General features: G+C 30.4%; 1 protein-coding gene across 1 annotated transcript; it reads left to right on the forward strand.

Moving 5' to 3' along the window:
* Positions 1 to 6,212: 6,212 nt before the first annotated feature.
* LOC123200975 (subtilisin-like protease SBT2.5) lies at positions 6,213 to 15,652 on the forward strand. The gene is made up of 11 exons (XM_044616406.1): positions 6,213 to 6,438; positions 6,765 to 6,994; positions 9,477 to 9,621; positions 9,761 to 10,155; positions 11,235 to 11,330; positions 11,428 to 11,500; positions 12,044 to 12,329; positions 13,030 to 13,355; positions 13,826 to 14,093; positions 14,251 to 14,532; positions 15,037 to 15,652. Exons 2-11 carry the CDS (start codon positions 6,813 to 6,815, stop codon positions 15,441 to 15,443), a joined length of 2,460 nt encoding a protein of 819 aa, XP_044472341.1. The 5' UTR covers positions 6,213 to 6,438; positions 6,765 to 6,812; the 3' UTR covers positions 15,444 to 15,652.
* The last annotated feature ends 6,013 nt before the right edge of the window (positions 15,653 to 21,665 follow it).

Here is a 21,665-nt window from a genome sequence, read left to right on the forward strand (position 1 = left end):
TGACAATTAACACAAATTGACATTTTATTCTTATTATCAATAGAAACACTTTGCAATCTAAGTACATCTTGAACTACTTATGTACAGGGTTGGCATGGCCTTCTATGTCATAAAAGAAAATCATCTTTCTTACTCAAGTAAACAATAGAACTTAGTAAATAATTGTTCAATGACTTATTATCCTGACTTAAATCTAACCTAGCGTGTAAACATGTAACACAATAAGCATTTCTCAATTGACTTGTTAATTAATATAAACTAGCTCTATATACTCCTTGGAGCAGTATAATCTTAATGTCTTTGTCCTTAACATGGCAAAAATCAAAGTTAAATTCTAATATAACATGATTATGTTTGGTTAGCTTAAAAATATTTACAAGATTCCTCGTACACACACTATAATTTTCAAATGTATATATCTATTCAAAAGGTTTAAGGGTAAAAAAACAGAACCTGTATGGGAAATTAAAAGACACTCTCCATTACCAACTTGTAGTTACTACTTCCCACCATAATCCATTTGATTTTCAAGTACTAGAATTGAAAGGTTTATAGCTTCGAAATCCATGTAGCAGTTGAGATCCTTCATTGTTTTTGGAGTAGCTACATAACCTTAAGCTTAAGTTGAACCTTTCCTTGCTACTACAAAATCATTCACAATCATATTATCACTTGGGTTCAGGTTAGAAATGAGAGTAGCAACATAGGCAAATTATGCCAAAACTTGACCATTATAAGCATTCACTTCTAGGTTATTAGGATTGTTCTACACTCCTATCATCTATTTTTCTCTAGCAAAAGTATAACTCCTAACCATACCATTAGAACTCCTGTTATGTGAACCACTAGTGTAGGTCATATTTAACCTATGGTAGCATTGTAAAATAGCATGTCCAAGCTTACTACATACTTGGCACACAACTTTGGGATTTGTAAACACCTTACCCGTACCTTTATTTTGATAATTCTAGATATTTTAAGAACCTACTTCTCTAGAATTTTGTGACAACTCTATCCCTACAAATGTATTGCATGCATAGAACAAAGTCATATTGTGTGACATGTTATCCACTTTTGAACATCAATTATCATGCTCCCTTTCTATAAACTTAGTGGCCATATTGACATAACTATCATAAATATTCATAGATTGACAAGCATTTCTATAAATCCCTTGTTCATATTTTTGTAGAATAAGTTTTGCCTCAAATAATGTTATGTGTTTGGTTAATAAGTCCAACTTAGAACTCATATATACTATCACATTATTAAGTAAAGATCCAAGTCTATTAATTATGTAATTCACGAATTCCCCTTCTAACACATATTGACCACTAGCTCTTAAATTTCTGCCATCTCCTTCATCCTTCTCATATATTCATATGTACACTTGAAGAACCTTTTTTAAAAGATTTTGAAGAGTACTCATAAGCTTCATTGCACTAACCTTTGACTTTGTTACAAAATAATTTTATGAAACACTTCATACTTCACTAGAGTTTTAACACTTGGAGACATGTTTAAACATGCACTCAAAATTGGATGCAAGAAGCCAACTTATTAATAACTTATCATATCTTTGCCAAACATGAAATTGAGGATTCGACAACTTAATGGCTGTACCTAAATCACTTTATACATCAATAAATGGTGAAGGACATTGAAGATACTAGTTAAATGATCTTCAAGATCGTTTACTCCCATAATGAAAAGTACTTGAGATATACAGTAACAAAAATTCTCTTTAATCGATTTTGGAGTCACTAATTACAAATTCGATATTGGAAAATTAGTTCCTAAACATGCAACATAATTTTTTGATAATGCTGAGCTAAATATTCTTTTTGGGGTAGTTGAAGAGTCAAACAAAAACAAAAAATTAGCCATCGACGCTAGTCACAGACTCTAATATCATGAAAAATTTCAGCAACACTGTGAAACAAAACCAAGAAAATAAAAATCCAGTAACAGATACTTTTAAGAACATGCAAAATTGATCTCCATTTGCATATTTCAACATATATATACATAATTATAATTTCAGATTGTCATTGTAAGTTGAATTAGATCTACAACTTTAGTTTCATTACAAAAGATCTTACAAGCATTTGATTACATATGATATGACAAAAAATTAATAAAACAATGATCTTAACTTTCGTTTCACAATTGTTCTTTCTATCAAATGAAAGAACTGGCCTTTTGTAGCTAAATTGCTTTCAAATGAAATGACATCACTTTACTTACTCCTAATTCACATTGTTTTATTAAACTACATCAGTTGTCTATTAACATAAAATATGTCCTACCATTATATTTCCTTTTGATCTTAACATGCTTCACTAACTCATTTTCCCTTGCATGCTTAGCATCCCCAAGCTACATGATAATTATTGAAAAAAAAAAATCAACCATATCACTATAGATATAACCCCTTGTAATCTTATTTTACATTAAACTAATGTAAATGATTAAATTATTTTATTATATTCTTTAAATTATTGAGCATATAACTGTATAGACACATCAATTTGGTCGAGCCATCCAAAGCACAAAATTTAAGCCTGACCCATAGGCCTTTCAAGCCATGCTATAGGTTTTAATATTAAGCTCATGGGGTAACCGGGTATAGTCTGACACTATTTAAAAAATAAAAAAAAGAAAGATATTATTCACAGTTGTGTCTGCCACTAGCAAAAGCAAAGATAAAAGCTACTAGCTTTTGCTTATGGCAGAAGCCTTTAACAACTATTGGCCATTTTTTAATTTTTAATTTATTTATTTTTCTCTATATAAATCAATCTAACTCTTCTTCATTTCCAATTTTATTTACAAATTTCTCAATCTCAATTCTTTCATTATATTCTCAATCTCATTTTCTCTCATCAGCTCTCTTTCAGAAATTATGTAAATTCGTAAATAATAATCCTTTGTATTTATAATTTCATTTTTATTTTTATTTTATCATTATAAAATATTACAAATATATCTAATGTCAAATGAATTCAATTCATTTGAATATTATTATAGTCACGCCGATGATATTATTGATGATGCATAAGGTGGAATACGTGGAGTACCAACAAGTGAAAGTGATGCATGTACAAGTTCACATTCGACAGAGAGAAAAAGAAAAGAAATGTTAATAATGCGAGAGCACTTCAATTGAATAGAGGAAACGATAGAAGGAACATTAATTTGTCAAGCAGTATGTAAACATCGTAGTTCTTGTTTGACATATGCAAGTACAAGTGGCACGAGACATCTTTGCTAACACGTTAATGATTAATGTAAACAAATTTCACATGAGCTCAAAGGACAAAAACCAAATTGCATTCACCCGATCACGGTTTGTTAGTCCAACACCAGTTTAGTAAGAGGTTTGAATGGTTTCAAACACATGAGAGAAATGTCAACTTTCATGTACGATCAAATAAAGACGTAAGACTACATGACCAAGTATGTAGTTACTTTCGATCAACCTTTTAGTTATACAGAAGATGAAATTTTAGAATTGATAATGCAAAATAGTGTTCAACCGACATTTAGAAGAATTCCTAGCCAACTCTTAGGTCAGACATCTTGAAAAATTATGAATTCATAAAATTAAAAGTTATTAGAAAATTAAATAATTTTAATAGTGTTATTTCAATAACTTCTGATTTATGGACTACTACAAATCAAGATATAGGGTATCTTTATACAATAGCCCATTATATTAATTCTGATTGGTAGTTACAAAAAAAATTATTGCATTTAGAAATTTAGAATATCTACATAATAGTTTTAGAATTTATCGTGCATTAGTAAACATTTTTAAGGAATATAAAATTAATAATTCTATTTTTTCAATTACTTTTGATAATATAAAAAATAATGATTAAGTTATTGAAGACATGTATAATCATTTATCTTCTCCATTTAATGGAAAATTATTTCATATATTAAGTGTGCATGTCATGTTATTAATTTAATAGCCCAAGAAGGCTTGAGTTTGGCTAAAAACATATATAAGTAATTAGACATGTAATTGCATACATTTTATCATCCCTATCATGAGTATAAACATATAATCAATTACGTAAATCAATGGGGTTGAGGAAAAAAAAATTAAAACTAGATATTAAAACTAGATGGAATTCAACATACCTCATATTGAAAGTACACGAAAAATATGAAGTTCTTATAACACGATACTTTAATACCTAACCAATAGATTCGACAATTTTTTTTTTTTATAGATCAAGATTGGGAGATAAGTATGGCTCCAATGAACATGTTAGAACTATTGAAGATAGCCACAAACCATTGTTCAAGTGTGTATTATTCAACAACTTATTCAATAATATATAGTATGCTAAAAATAAGTGATATTTTTAAAGAAAATATGTCTCATGACTCTCATCATACTTTTCAAAATATATCTACACAAATGGAACAAAAATTTAAAAAATATTAAAGTGAAATTCTTTTACGTTATTTTGTAGTTACTGTTTTCGATCTTGGGGAAAAAACTAGTGGACTACAAAATTTATTTGATATTATTAATAAAAATTTGTTAATTAATAGCAACTGAATTCTGTTGAATATGTTCAAGATTTTTTACTTGATATGTATACTATTTATGAACAAAAATATAAAAGGACTAAATAAAGTTTTGTACTAGAGATAAGTTCTAGTAGTTCAGGCAATAAAAAAAAAAGTCAAGCATATGGTCTCTTTTGCGCAAAGATAAGTAGCCTACCAGTTAAAATACAGATTATAGTCAATTTTATAGTTATATCAATATTGCTCATTATTCAGAAATTATTTAAAGATATAATGCTAAAAAACTAAATGTTTTGGCATGGTGGAAAGACAAAGCAAAAACTTTTCTTGTGCTTGTTATTATGGCCCGAGATCTACTAATACCTCTGGTGTCGACTGTAGCATCGGAATCCACTTTTAGTATAGGTGGATGCATGTTGGATGGTAGATAATCTACTTTACATCTAAACATAGTCGAAATGATAATGTGTATGAAGGACTGGGTCAAAGCTGATTTCAAAATATAGAATCGAATGACAGAAGATATCTTTGAAGAATTCAAAGATTTGGATGTTGAAGATGAGTAAATAAATGATATGGTATATATATTTTATTTATGTTTGTAATTATATAGTATGCAAATTAATTTATTTATAGTATGTTATAAACTTGCAATATTTTTCATCATTTAACCATAGTATTCTTTCGCTATAAGTGAGAGATTATAAATAAAATGTTCATAATAATATTCTCAATTTTAATAATTAAAAAATAATTTGTATTTAAAAATTTTAATTAAAAATTAAAAAAATTGTTTATGGGTCAACCCATGTGTCGATCCGATTAATGGGCAACCCTATATATATAGTACCAGACCTTTGATCTTAAAAAATTTATGGGCCGACTTAACTTGAAAACTCTTTCCTATATGAGTCTTGGGTCTACCCAACCCATGAGACCGATAAGCCATGTTGGAGCCAATCTAAGCCCTACCTAGTCCGATACTGTCGATTGACATGTCTATAACCATACACCACACTGAAAGAACACCCAATCTCAATAAAATATGTTTTAAATTATTATATAAAAAAACACAACCTAACTGAATACATATTTTTTTAATTTTTATATTTTAATTCTTTTTAAAATAAATTATGTCACATCAATTTATGCTCAACGATGACTAAAAGAGGACACGCGGCAAAAGCAAACAGTAAGTAAATTAAATTCCGGTCAATGTAAGGAGTTGTGATTTTAGATGATTGCGTGTTTGCATTCACAACATTTGGAATTAAAAATTAAATTGAAAGTATTTTTGTTATAAAATTTAGTAATATCTTATGGTGTTCAAGAATAATAGATTAAAAAAATAATTTCATATTATAGATATTTAAATTTTAGCAAGAGAATCTATTTATTTTTTTTAAATTATTTAATCTTTTTGTTATAATAGTTTGTTAGCGTCAAAATTTCTTCAATTTTATATAGATTTTCTGAAATATTATTTATATAAATTTATATTTATTTAAATAAAGTAGAATAATAAAATAATAGAAAATAATAATAATTAAATGATTAACAATAATTTCTGCATGAGCATGACACCTCCATAATCTTCGGCTCACTGTCTGTAAATTCCCAATTAAAAATTAAAAATAAATAAATAATCCTGACTGTTCTACCTTCTCACTCTTTTGCCTTTACTCGCCACGCAGTGATCTCCTCGCTCTCGAACCTCAATCAACTCCAATCAAATTTCCTCTCTCTCTCTTTCGCCCTCTCTTTATAGCTTTCCAATTCCAAATCCAAATGTGATTCCCTGGATCTCTTTTTCTCTCCATTGAAACGCCTTCTGTCATTGTCGTTTTACGCTATCTTCCCTTCTCACTAGCTTTTCGATTTCGCTTCTTAGTAAGTTCATTTACTTTTCTTGATTTATAATTATAGCTTTGTTCTTACTTTTGCTTTATTCACTTTCTAAATGTGAATGCTTCTCTTCGTCATTTATTCTTTCCTTCAATCCTCGTTCAAACCAGCTCCATTTTTTTTATATATTTTTTTTGTTTAAAGTGATTCGAGCTACTTATACTTCAACAATTTCTTCAGTTTATAGTGTTTCAGCAACCTGATTTTGTTTCTGGCAAGTTCAGAAAATTAAGAATTTTTTTTTATTTAATCGACTGGCGGAAGATCAGTATTTCTAATATGATTATTGACTTATTTGTTGTGATGAACAGATCTTGTTAACGGCTGAGATTGGCTGTTGTTGTTATTGATCATTGGAGATGAGGGCGATAGAGTTTATTATGTGCATAAATATTTTTATGTTATCTTCTGTTTTGATTACTGCGAGAGAGGAGGTTTATATCGTGACGGTTCAGGGGGAACCTATTATAAGTTACAAAGGCGGCGAGAGTGGTTTTGAAGCCCCTGCCTTCGAATCTGATGAGAATGTAGAACGCACCAGGTACCCATAACATGCCTTCCGCATTATCATCAGTTGAAGTTTTGGTTGTCTTGGTCATTTGCATATGGTAGCTAGCTTGAATGTCGGGAACTTTTAATAATTCAGGGAATTTGTTTTTTTAGATTGTAGCCTTTCATTTTGGGGTCTTTTTTTGTAGCATCTCTGTGCTGAAAATGATGTTTTTGGAGATAATAGACATTGTTGGGCATTGTCAAATCTTGGACTGACTTCATAGATGTTCAATAGTGTCAAATTTTCGTATTGGTAAGCTCTAACAAGGTGGGGAAGTAATTAAAAACCAGATGTTATGGAGTTGGCCAGAGAACCGTCATTGTAATTGGATAACTCTATAAGTTTCCCGAATTATGTAGTGGTATTTTCTTTAACCGATCTACCAAAAAATTATTAGTTTTGCTGTTGTCTTCTAGTCTTTAGACACTTGTGAGCTCTGTTTTATGATATTATTATGATGCTTTGTTTTAAAATCATCAAATTGCATTTTGATGATTTTAAGTGAATTTTTTCTGAATAAGTGAAACAACTCTAAATATCAATTTTTTAAAAATATTTTACAAAATAAGTTTGCTCCTTCTATGGGAGTGCAAATAGAGTTATGTGGCCATAAGCCAGGGATGCACAAAATATTTGGATTCCCAAACTTTTGAAATGCATTATGATGTGTCTTGTTATCTTTGCTGGGTGAATTTTACCACACCATCTGAGGCAGTTCGAGAATTTTTTTAGGTGGAAGAGTTGAAGAAACATTTTCTCATTTCACCTAGTAAACAAGAATCCTATTTTTTATTATTTTCTCATTAAATATAGTCTTATATTACATGAAAATTTTGAAAAAAAATCATAATAATAAAGGAAAGCACAGAATTGATATCTCACACCCAATCAATAATTAAAGTTAGTTATTAAATCAATTGCTTTTATTGAAAATAAGGTGAAATTTATATGTATATCATTTATAAAACATATAACAGCTGGTTTATAATATGTAGTTTGCCTTCTAATTCAAATACCAGATGATTATTGACAGCAAAATCTTATTAAATCAGTCATTAACATTTTACAAATGAATTATAATAATTATGTTTAACGTATGTGATATTGTCCATAAGATGTAGGTTGAGTTGGAGTAAAATGGTGTTTCTTGGAATTGGTTTTTTTAAGAAGACTGGGGAAAGGAGATAGTCATGAAAATTATTGTAGATTTCAATAGGTAATATAAGTGTAATAGTTAAGTTTAAAATTTAGAAAACTTCTTGTGCAAACTAATGTGGCCAAGGATGGGGCCCCGCATGCGCTCCCACTGAACTTGGAAATATTCCAGTTAAATCCTTTTACTGTGTGTTTAACCTTAGCAGCCCTTTATTTATTTGATCAAGGTAGCCTCAATGCCAGCACTCTAACACTTTAAGTTTTTTTGGTATTTTTTAAATCTCAAATGTATTTTAGTTTTGTTTCTTTATATTTTAAATCTTGTGAATAGGATATACCAACAAAAATGTTAATATATATTATGATTCTCAAATTTATTTTTCTTTCTTTTGACCTAATTTATCTTCATCTATTCAAAATTGTAGTAAGAATTCTGACTTCAAATCATAAGATATTTTCGGTTATGTTATTTTCAAAGAATTTTTTTGTGTTGTCCCCACTAAAACAACATCCTGGCTTCATCACTGATGGTGACAATGTTATATCATTGCCAGAGATATAAAAACTGATGCTATGTAATTGCATAATTTGTAAAGTTGAGATTGTATATTTTAACATCATTCTAAAACTAATGAGTAGGCTACACAGGTATTTGGAAAAGGCATTTAACTTGGATTTATTCTTATTTTGTTTTCTACAAGACACATAGGTTTATATTTGTACTACCAATTCAATTTATATAGTGGAGATTGTGTATTTGTCTTGTAAATATAATATTACTCTAAAACAAAAGGGTAGATTAGAAAGGCATTTGGAAAGGGATTTAATTTAGAGTTTTTTAATTTAGTTTTATTAGGTTTTTATACACGTATGTCTAATATATATGCACATGCAAGATTCGCCCTACTTATCATCAGTTGGATTTTGGTTAATGATAACTTTTGAGGAAAGTGAACTAAAGGATATTGCTCTGTTGTCTATCAAAAAGTTATAAATATTTGTCATCCTAACTTTTTTTTTTAGTCATGCATGCATGTGAGAGTTTTTATTTCAGTTTGCATCGTAACAGTTCATGGACTTCTGGTATCAAGTTGGATAACAATGCTGTTGCTTCACATCATTCACTGTCTATGTGATGAATTTTCTTTATTAAATTGTTAAGCTTCTTACTTAAGAGGGGTGGTGTTCATAATGTGATGTATCACATAGAGCTTCACATTGTAATCTTTCTCCTCACTGAAACAAACAAGTGGATGGTAGATGTAAGTTCTCTTTATTGCTCACTCACCCTCTTCCTCATCCATGCTTCTTTCAGTGAATTTGTGACATCTTATGCCAGTCATCTTGAAAAGAAACATGATATGCTTCTTGGGCTTCTTTTTGAGCGTGGCACATACAAAAAACTCTACAGCTATAAGCACCTTATAAATGGCTTTGCTGTTCATACTTCCCCTGAACAGGTGAAAACTTTGTAATACACACTCTTGTAGCTTCTCCTCTTCAGTTCCTGAATCAAATGGCACTAAACAATTTAATGGTTATACCTCTACTTTCATCTTGAAATCTCATTCCTTTAACATTATCTCACTGCACTATCAGGCAGAAATCCTACAACGTGCCCCTGGTGTGAAATCTGTGGAAAGGGATTGGAAGGTCAGGGAACTTACGACACACACTCCCCAGTTTTTAGGACTACCCACTGGAGTATGGCCAACTGGAGGTGGCTTTGACAGGGCTGGTGAAGATATTGTGATAGGATTTATAGATTCTGGAATTTATCCTCACCATCCAAGTTTTGCAACCTACAATACTGAACCATATGGGCCTGTGCCAAAGTACAGAGGAAAATGTGAAGTTGATCCTGACACTAAGAGGGATTTCTGCAACGGAAAAATCATTGGTGCTCAACATTTTGCTGAAGCTGCAATAGCAGCTAAGGAATTTAATCCTGCTGTTGATTTTGCTTCTCCCATGGATGGTGATGGACATGGAAGGTAAGATACCTTACTGTTGGTCAATATTATTTTCAATGAATACTGTGCTATGTTGCATTTGTGTTCATCTTATTTGACTCCAAGCTTTAATTTACAGTAGATTTGTTTGACATGAATACCATTGTGATATTTTAAAGAACTCTATTCTCTTTTCTCATGATACTCTAATATGAACCTTGGGAAAACTACATCTCAAAAGTTAGCTATTGAGATTGGAGAGGCCAAAGTCATATAAACCTTATACAAGAAGTCTGTATTTTTCGATGTAGGATTCAAATCTCATACCTTGCACCTGGGATTTTAACATACCAATGAGTTCTGCAATCCTAGTGCCCATGCGAGCTGACTTTGCAATAGCTTGCTACTAGCCTCGGACAAACACTACAATGTCAACGTTATTACTCTCATCACATGATTACAATTGAAAACATGATAGTAGTGGCTTTAATACCAAATGATATAAACTTTGGGAAAATAACACCTCAAAAGCTAGCTATTGAGATTGGAGAGCCCAAAGCCATATGAACCCTACGTCAAAAGCTCATATTTTTCAATATAAGATCCAAGTCTTTTACCTTGCACTTGAAATCTTAATATATTCTCAAGTTGTACATACTGGATTGTAGCTGTTACATATTGGTTCACAACAGCTTATCTCTTGATTAGAAGTTGTTCAAGTCGAATAAATATTTTTGGTACTTAGTTTTCTGTGCACTCGGAAAAATCTTAAGTGAAGGGGAAATTCATCATTCCAATTAATTAGGCACAGACAGCAGGTTAGGGAACAAAGTCAAATTCAGAAGCTAAAAACAAGAACATTTTCTTCTTGCATTTCTTCCTAAAAGGTTCTTTTGAAAGCCTTGGATCGAAGTAATATTTTCTTTCATAGTAGTCACAATGTGATGTCATTATTGTTCCTCTGATTTCTAAATAGATAAAATTTTGACTGATCTGAAAGACATTGTACTAAACTGACTAACTGTTTGTTTCTTTATATAGGCTTTGAGCCAGACTTGTGTTAAATTATGTTATTTACCTTTTCGTTTTTTTTTTTTTTTTTTTGTGCCACTGTCAAACAGTCACACAGCTGCTATTGCAGCTGGAAATAATGGTATTCCTGTTAGAATGCATGACCATGAATTTGGGAAAGCAAGTGGAATGGCCCCCCGTGCCAGGTGAGGACTAATAATTGTTAATTGATAGTTTTTCAGTACCAATCTTCTAGCACGATCCTTTCATAGGCATCAGATTACTGAAATTATTTGAGTTCAGGATTGCTGTGTACAAAGCTCTCTACAGGTTTTTTGGAGGCTTTGTTGCAGATGTGGTTGCTGCAATTGATCAGGTTTGTTTTACTTTGTTACTGAATCACAAAAGAAGTTGGTACTACTAGTATCTCCATTTCTTTTGTGATATAAACTATAATTTATGGGATTACAAGTCATCTGTGTTTCATGATTCTTTAATACAGGCAGCACCATAAAGAATTGGATTTTTATATTTTAGCATTATCTTTGCTCAATGAAATTTGACAAATAGTTGGTAATTTAGGTATTTTCACTGTGTTCTGAATATTATCCATGTCATGTAGCCAACATTTTGTTCTTGGTTTTTTGTTTGACACTCATGGGAAAAATCTTGACAGCTTGTGTCTTCTACCCAAATTATAAGAGGCCTGTCTAACCTTAGTAGTGCTGGAAAGTGGGGCTGGGGGGAAACTGAATTTTTCTTGGTTGATTGCTGATGAAGTGCTGTACTTCCTGCTGTCTATTTGTTATGAATATGGTCCTATTTGTATATTATTTTCTTTTCTTTTCTTTTTTGTTGTGTTTCATTGGTGGTTCTATATTTGTGTATATATTTTGAATTGATAACAGTTATGTAACAGGCTGTTCATGATGGTGTGGATATACTCAACCTTTCAGTAGGGCCAAACAGTCCTCCAGCAACTACCAAAACGACATATTTAAACCCTTTTGATGCCACACTTCTTTCTGCGGTGAAAGCAGGTGTATTTATTGTACAGGCAGCTGGTAATGGAGGCCCTTTCCCCAAAACATTGGTGTCTTATAGCCCATGGATAACATCTGTTGCAGCTGCAATTGATGATCGTCGATATAAAAACCATCTGAATCTTGGAAATGGAAAACTTTTAGCTGGAATTGGGTTGTCCCGTAAGTTTTATCATCATGATGTCTGTTATCTCTCCATTCCCAAAATAAATAAGTTTATGGAAGATGCATTTAATTGCACAAAGACCAACACCATGGCTTTTCTACTTCACTTTCTATTACTAGCAGCTGTATAATATCATTTTCTTTTATTAGACCCATTATGTCAAGTGTTACCTCTTTTTCTGGTGAATTTAATTCAACTGGTAATATGTTGCGTTGCTTTTATCATGAGCAATATGTCACATGCACCTGCGTTATTAGGTGAGATTAATTAGGAAGTTATTTAGCGTATTTCTGAGTTTGGTTATTGTATATCGCAGTGCTGTTACTATCATTCATCAATTTTCATATGGTTTCATTATTCATGAACTATTCAGGTGCATCAGGCAAAATCGTTAAACATAGAACCACTTTCTTCCAATCTTATGAATAAATATAAGAGTTATCAATTTAGGATGGTCAATGTGAAACTTATTAGTTTTCTTGCATTTTGTTGAGCTGTGTGTTTCATGTCCAACCTGTTGCAATTTTAATAGTTATCCTTTTATAAATAACGTGCCTGTTGATTTGGCTTAGTTACATGATTGGCACAAACATGCACACTCAAGGACATAGTGGCTGAATGATTGCCAGCTGTTAGGTTATTGATTCTTACTTAAAGTTCTTTTTCTCAATCTATTTTTCACATGGATTACTGCAGCTGCTACACAACCAAATCGTACATTTACCTTGGTTGCTGCAAATGATGTTATTCTTGACTCTTCTGTGGTGAAGTACAGTCCCTCTGACTGCCAAAGACCCGAACTATTAAACAGGAACTTGGTTGAGGGTAAAATTCTTATTTGTGGTTATTCCTTCAATTTTGTTGTTGGTACTGCATCGATCAAGAAAGTTTCGGAGACAGCCAAAAGCCTGGGCGCAGCTGGCTTTGTTCTTGCTGTGGAAAATGTTTCCCCGGGAACAAAATTTGATCCCGTTCCTGTTGGTATTCCTGGGATACTTATAATAGATGTCTCAAAGTCAATGGTAATTATTTCAACCCTTGTCATAGATATTTTTTATAAGTTGATTACTGTCCATTATAGATGTTCCCTTAGTGGTCGCAAATATTTGATTGGCATCGGTGGCATTGCTAAGTCAATTGCACTCTTCCTGGAGGCCTGTGTCTTTAATATAGTACAATCTGCCTTTGATGATGCCATTTAAATTCATGATCAATCAAGAAATTTTTAAAGTGCAAAAAACATGCAGAATTTATATCAGCTTTCCTGCTTCATCCATTTTCACTCTTGGAATGTCTTGATTGCATTTTAGTCTAACCTAATTTAGTATGGACAACCTGTCACCATTATAATGATGCTTAGTTTGTTGCTCTTTTGAACACCTTTTGGTCTTGGCTCACTATACCATGCTCTCCCCCCTTTCCCTGTTTAATTTGTTTGGCTTATATTGTTCATGAGTCTCATGTTTTTGGTTATTGGCCTTCTTTATTCTAGGATCTTATAGACTACTACAACACTTCGACAACAAGGGATTGGACTGGAAGAGTGAAGAGTTTCAAAGCTACTGGTACTATTGGGGATGGTTTGTTTCCCATTCTTCATAAATCAGCACCCCAGGTAGCATTATTCTCTGCTAGGGGGCCCAATATCAGAGATTTCAGTCTCCAGGATGCAGATATTCTCAAGCCAGATATTCTGGCTCCTGGCTCTCTTATTTGGGCAGCTTGGTCACCAAATGGAACAGATGAACCTAATTATGTTGGTAAGATGGATCCAATTATTAAGTAACTCTTGTTTTCTTGGCTATTAATTGTAAGAACTTAGAGAGCAATATTAGTGAAAGAGGACTTTGTTACAGTTGGGCAAAAGCTCATAAATTTTCATGCAGTTGTCTGTTTTGAGTTTTGAGTTTTGAGCAGGGGAAGGATTTGCCTTGGTATCTGGAACTAGCATGGCTGCACCACATATTGCTGGCATAGCTGCTCTTATAAAGCAGAAGCACCCTCATTGGAGCCCTGCTGCTATAAAATCAGCCTTGATGACGACAACAACAAAGCTGGACAGGGCTGGAAGGCCTCTTCAAGCACAACAATATTCTGAAACAGAAGCCATGAAGCTGGTTAAAGCTACTCCTTTTGATTATGGGAGCGGTCATGTCGATCCAAGAGCTGCCCTGGATCCTGGACTTGTCTTTGATGCAGGTTTTATTCTTCTTTCCTCTTATGCGTTTTCTAATCAATCAACTGGATGCAAATTAGGGCAAGCGATGGGATAAACTGATTTCAATTTTAACTAGTTTAATAGTAGATTGGTTTAGCTATTATTTGTCTGTGGCCAAACACTAAAGGTGTTTCGTCTGTGTCATTAAGTATCAAGTCAGTAGAGACTGCTGCAAGGGCAGGACCAATATTAATGACAAACAAAAACAACTACTAAGAAATAAAGAGGACTGTTAAACAATTTTGTCATCGAAATACATAGGGAACATTTTATGTCTGCATTTATTTAATATCTTTTATTAGTAAGTAGTTGTTAGATTTAATTAGCCTCTAGGCTGCGTTTTAGCAATCCTTAAGCATTATGCTTGTTTCTTGGAATACATTGTAATAGAGATGAGGATTGCTCAAGAGTTTCTACTAATCATTCTAGCAAATCATCCTGCAAATATGTCAGTCAACTTCTAACTTCCTGGAAATTTTTGGTAGGTTATGAGGATTACTTGGGGTTCTTGTGCACAACACCTGGTATTGACAAAAACGAGATAAAGAACTACACTAATTTACCTTGCAACTACACCATGGGCCAGCCATCAAATCTCAACACTCCATCAATCACCATATCTCATCTTGTGAAGTCTCAAATGGTTACTCGCACAGTCACAAATGTTGCCGAGGAAGAAACCTATGTGATCACTGCTAGAATGCAACCATCTGTTGCAATTGATGTCAACCCTCCAGCAATGACATTGAAACCTGGTGCTTCACATAAGTTCTCTGTGACACTCACTGTTAGATCAGTGACAGGAACATACAGTTTCGGGGAAATTTTCATGAAAGGTAGTCGAGGGCATAAGGTAACAATCCCAGTTGTAGCTCAGGGATATTGGTCATAGAGATTGAGATGGATGATATCAGTTGAGTAGTTTGTATGGGTTGTAATATTCTTTTTAATATGTGGTAATAAGATAAGATATAAGGCTAAATATAGAAGTGGAGCAGGTGTAAAGATAAAAACTAGTATAAAGGAAGAGGCTCAGTTTCTTCCCCTCTATAAGTTTTGCTAATTAGTTTAGCGATTTTTAAATAGAAGTTGTTTCATTCCTGCTAATGGTGTCATTTTGGCAGGGTAGAAATAAGTATAGAGGATTATAATAAAAAATGAATAAATTAGAAAATATTGATTGAATATTGAAATTTGAATTACAGTTTATTGATAACTTGAACACTTACTCTCCAAAATCTTCAAAAGAAGAGCTACTAAGGAGTGTTTTGGCATTTGGGCTATGTTATACCTAGACTTCCATTTGAAAATACATCTAAATTTATTTCTAAATTTATACAAGAGAATAGTTTTACAATTATTACTATGAGACTTACAAGAGTCACGAGTCATGATTGGGTCTCTTGTTGTTTGACTGTTCTTTATTCTAACCATGAAATTTTGTAGCTTTGAGCCAGCTACTATGATTTTCAATGTTGGAGGAGAATCCTTTGAGAGCCTCCTTTTCTCTTTCTTTCATTTTTAAAAGCAGCTCTTTGAAATTTTTTTTAAGCCTTTAAACATATTTGGGTTGGGTTGGCTGTGAGGTTATACTCCATTGCAGCCCTTCATCAACGGGAGGTATCCTAACCGTCTTGTAAGGTAAAATTACGTCTGTCAAAATATAAATTCCGATTCGGTTGTTGCATATAGAGAGAGAGAGTTATGATGTTGATTTTGCAAATGTGCAACGCCCATATATCCTTAGGCACTTTGGGCCAAGATGAAGATGATCGATTAAACCCAACAACTCAATTACCTAGTTAACAAACTATATGCACATAAACATATTTTGTTCATATTATTAACTACAAGAACAATAGACAATTATATTATATCATGGATTTGTTGATATGACACCCTCCTGATATCACATCACATGTCTTCAAAACTTAAAAGATTGACGTCAAAGTGAGAGAGATTGCATTTGATTTAATCACAAGGGCTGAAAAGGTCGGTCTTGAATCAATTTTCTTTGTTACAATTTTTTTCAATCTGATCTCACTCAGTACTAAAAATAATTATTTAATTCACCGACTTACATGAATAAATAATTACTACAAAAACTCAAGTAAGATTTAAATGGATTCAAGAGCTGCTTCGATATCAAAGGGTTCTTGAGAATTGGAAATTTTGTGCGCAGAATGGTGGAAAGCAATCTTCCGCTATGTATTGATGGGTTGAGGGGCTTGTCTGAGCAGCCTGCTATGTGTTAAGGGCAACATCCATATTTTCATTGGTATGAAAGATTCTGGGCCATGAATGAGTCTGTTGGGTATTGATTTTCATGAACTTACCCTTTGCTTGGATTATCTACTGAGAATATGGACTGGGATATTGCTCCCATGGAGCATCATCTGCAAGTGTAGACCATTTCTGAGGTGGAATTATGGCACTAGCTTCATATATCTTCTAACCAAATATTATATATTATATAGAATATCCAACATATTGGGTAATTTTTATTATTTGTTGAAAACAAATTTTATATACAATTACTAAATTAAGATTGTTTAATTGGTTCCTAATTTTGAAATTAATAATATATCAGGCTTCAAATAGGAAATGCTGCCAAAGTAGATTTTCACCTTACTTATTAATGATTGATTATAAATAATAAATCTTAAAGAAAGAAGAAAATCATATCATATCATATTATTGCATGCCATCACTCATGAGAATGACTTTACATACAACTGCTGTTTTTGATAATTTGGAAGCTTAACTTTTTGCTGTTTCAGTCAAATAGACTTGAAAAAAATCATATTCTTGCTCATTATTATGTAGTTAGTTGTTTCATGTAACTTTGAGTGTTATTATTGTTTGTTATGGTTAAATACCCAACAAAAAATAAAGTAATATTATGTGTATAAATAATGACGTGTTATTATGTGATTGAATTGTTGAAAATTAAAGATAAAACGATGTATCATTATGTAATTGAACATTATTATTTATACATAAAATTGTACATAAAAATTGTGCACCCAATTGCATTATAACAAAATTTGCTTTTGTGGTGTACTCTGAATTTAACAAGCATATATATATATATATATATATATATATATATATATATATATATATATATATATGCTTGTTAAATATAAATATGGAGGATCAAGCTAAAGATTTCCTAAATGTAAAGTCAATCCCTGTTTCAACCTGAATTCTTTGATTGTTTTGGATTTTTTATTAATCAGTTTTACTTATTTTGAACACTAGTCACTTGTATCGTTTTTATTTATTTCTAAATAAAGTTGTATTATGTATAAAATAATAAATATAATTATAATAATATATTGTCATCTTTTATTTAAAAACATTTAATTATACTATATATAAAATTATATTTATTTTTATACATATAATTTTTGTTGTGTTAAATAATGTTAAGGGCAAACCAGTGAGACATAATATTAATAATAAAATTTATTTTTTTAATTTTTAAAAAGAACAAACCTCAAACAGAATTACCCTATTTATTAAAATTGATGTGGGAGTGTGACAGAGTGGAGTAGAAAAAATAATGAAGTCAAAAAAGAAAAGCAAACTTATAAGTCCAATTATTCTTTTCGCTTTCATCAAAACTGTGTACCATTGTTCCTCAGTTCTTTTTGTCTTATCACACCAATAAATAATAATAAGACAAAGAGGAAGATCTCATTCACAAGTATTTTAATTTCTTTAAAAAAATTAAGTTTATTCAAGCATCATATGATGTCCATGCTATATGCCCTGTAGATGGGATAATTAAGGTAATATTTAAATTGACTCACCCTGCTTTATAATATTTTATATTCATACTTATAAAGCAATAATTCTTAATTACATATAAATAATCATAAGTGCAAGACTGCAAGAACCTCTGAATTTAATAAATATTAATTAATGACCTAAGTTTTGGAATGTGTCCCAAAATCAAAATCCAAATCCAAATGAATCTAAATCAATCATATATTAAGTGAAATTTTGAATTCAAATAAAATCACAATGTAAATAGAGTTTTATCCATAATCTTTTAAGTGAATGTTGTATGTATATATAAATTATACAAACTTATTCATATATTCTTATGTAATATTATTTGATTAAGTGATTTTGATATTAAAAAAAAAAAAGAAACACAAGAAGAGAAAGACAAATATATCTCCTTTTGAAAACGTATCAAAACTCCTACATAGATAGAGAGCAAAATGGGAATCAAACAACATATAAATGTGATAGTGCAAGCCTAAGGTTGTTGGAGACCTAGTTAGTAAATTTGCAAATTATTTGTATATTGTTTGCGTTCTCGTATTATTCGCTTATTAAACATATTTAAAAGAATTTTTGAACCCAAAAATGTATTAAATGTATATTTTACATCATTTTTGTATTAAACATGAATTATACCCTGTATTTTTGAATTTTTTACTAAACTTAAAATACAAAATTATCCCTTTTATTTTCAATTATTTACGAAATGCCATTGCCATTTAAAAAAAACCTAACAATATTTCTTTCTTAATTCCCAACTCTAATTATACGTTTTCCTTCTTTATGGTCTATACAAAGATTTACTCTGATTTGAGTCTGAAATTCAAGTTGATTAATTTGTTTGTTTTTTCCAATTGATTGGTATGTTACTTATTATACAAAAAATTTTGATTATATATTATGTTATATTAGGTTTAATAGTTAATTAAATACTTTACATTTCAATTATGATATTGATTTTCAATAAAAAACTTGTGAAAAGTACTAAAATTATTATAATATTATCGTATTTTTATAAATGTATTATTAACAATGTGTCATATTAAACTCATATATACATGTTTCATACTTTTCTCATATAAAAATTTTGGGAACGTTTTTTTATAAACGTATTTTTTATTATTTACCATATTATACTCTTATAATTCACGTAACATTTTTTTTCGTTCCCGTATTTACTAACTAGGGTTGGAGATTAGTTAATAAGGAACGTCAGAACATGAATTTGAAGTTTTCAAATTCATTTGGATTTGGATTTTGGATTTTGGGACAAATTCATGTTCAAATCCCATGTGTGTGTGTGTGTATATATATATATATATATATTGTAGAATATTTAAATTATAATTTTTAATTCTACCACATTTGTGATTTGAAGTTTTCAAAATTAAAAACTTTTATGGATATAAAAATCTTAACTTTCAAAATTAATATAATACCATACCAGGATTTAAATGCAACCTGAAATTTTACCAAAAATCAATTTGATATCATAACTAAAATTTATGTATCAGATATTTGAAACTTACTTAAAGTGACCTTTATTAAAAAGGTTTTAAGATAATAGAACCCTGAAATCAAAACTATAAAGGTGTGTTTGGTTGAGAGAGATTAAAGATTATTCTGATAATCTATCTTTTATTACTTCTATTATTTAGTTTAGTTTATAAGTAATAAAATTTTCGGTAATCTTTTACTACCCATAGTGATGTGACAGGTAATATAAAAGGTAATCTAATTATCACTTTCACTTTAAGTTTTAAAAGATTACCAAGGTAATCTTAATTTTATTATAATATATAATTTATTTATTAAGTTTTTAGGATAAAAATAATTTTATTTTCAATTAATATAACAAATAACATAAAAATATGTTAAAATAATTATGTTTAAGGGTATTTAAGTAAAATAATATACTAATATTTTTTTATTACTTCTAATCAAACGGAATAATTATTTATACATACTTATTTTTATCAAATATAATAATAATTTATATCCAATAATCTTTAAGATAATCTTTCAATTTTAGTAATAAAATATTCTCAGAACCAAACACCCTATAAGTTTTTATGTTTATCTAAGCAAGTTTATTTCAAACATATTTGAAATATTATATTTTATGTTGTAATATTAATTTTTGTTATTATCTTATTTATAGTTTTAATAAAGTTAAACATTAATTATATTGTTCTCAGCGTTTTTAAAATGGACCAGACCAACTAGTTAAATTGGTTAATCATAAACCAATTTATAATCTACTCAAATTTCACAACCTCATTCAATTTATATATAAATATTGATTTGTTTGAAATTTAGGTAAACTTTGTAACCCCGTTAAATCGGAAAAATTATTTAAAATTAACAAAACTAAGTTTACGTAATGTTACACAATTTTCGTCTTATTAAAACTTAAAAGTATTACAATTTATAAAATTTTAATTAAATTAATGATAAAATCTGTAATTGGTTTTTTTTTATATATAATAGAGTGTTAATTATTTAATTAATATATTAAAAATTATATTTTATATATTTCATATAATTTATATTTAAAAAAATGTAGTAAATATTTAATACTATTTTAAGAATGCATAATAATTTGGTAATAAATTGAATCGATTGGTTATTCAATTGAATCAGTTGAATTATAAATTAATAAGATAATCGATTGAATTATCAATCTAGTTTTAAAAACATTGATTGCTATTAAACTCATGGCAAGAACTACCTAAAATGAACTCTTGATTCAATTCTTCATGCATCTTGACTCAATGGATCATGGAAATTTTCTAAAGAGGGAAACTCTACGTCCCATTAAGACTATGCAAAAGAAACAATATTCCTTGGTCATCACATACACAAAAGATTAAAAACTGGATATTTTTCAGTGACAGATCCACTTGAGTTGTGGAAACACTTTAAAAAAAATTGATCAACTTAAGTCAATAGTGCTCCCAAAAGCATAATTCAACTTGACGCATATGCTATTACAAGATTATCTATTCGGGGTAATGTTGAGAAAATATTTCTAGAAGCATATTTTAGCAAAAACGTTTGTTAGAATTCTAGATGATCTATCTATTTACAAATAAGCCAAATAGCATATATAAACAAATCTAACTAAGAATAAGAAATAGAAAACTAACCTCCTGCCATTGATCTAGACCTTTGAGCAATAAGAAGTTTCTCTTTGTGTACACAGTTCTTTTAAACTCTGTAATTCTCTCAATGATGTTGGATGAACATTTCAAAATTGCAAGACTACTAAGGATCGACTTTTACATGCATGGCTCATTTACAAACATCTTTTTCC

The sequence above is a fragment of the Mangifera indica genome, chromosome 17, assembly GCF_011075055.1.
Source record: "Mangifera indica cultivar Alphonso chromosome 17, CATAS_Mindica_2.1, whole genome shotgun sequence".
NCBI classification, from domain to species: Eukaryota; Viridiplantae; Streptophyta; class Magnoliopsida; order Sapindales; family Anacardiaceae; genus Mangifera; species Mangifera indica.

Excerpts from the sequence above, each read along its gene's own strand:
- LOC123200975 (XM_044616406.1), top strand. The coding sequence starts at position 6,813 with ATGAGGGCGATAGAGTTTATTATGTGCATAAATATTTTTATGTTATCT. Across the intron at positions 12,330-13,029 it reads AGCTGGAATTGGGTTGTCCC|CTGCTACACAACCAAATCGT; the intron begins GTAAGTTTTATC and ends GGATTACTGCAG. Across the intron at positions 14,094-14,250 it reads AGATGAACCTAATTATGTTG|GGGAAGGATTTGCCTTGGTA; the intron begins GTAAGATGGATC and ends AGTTTTGAGCAG.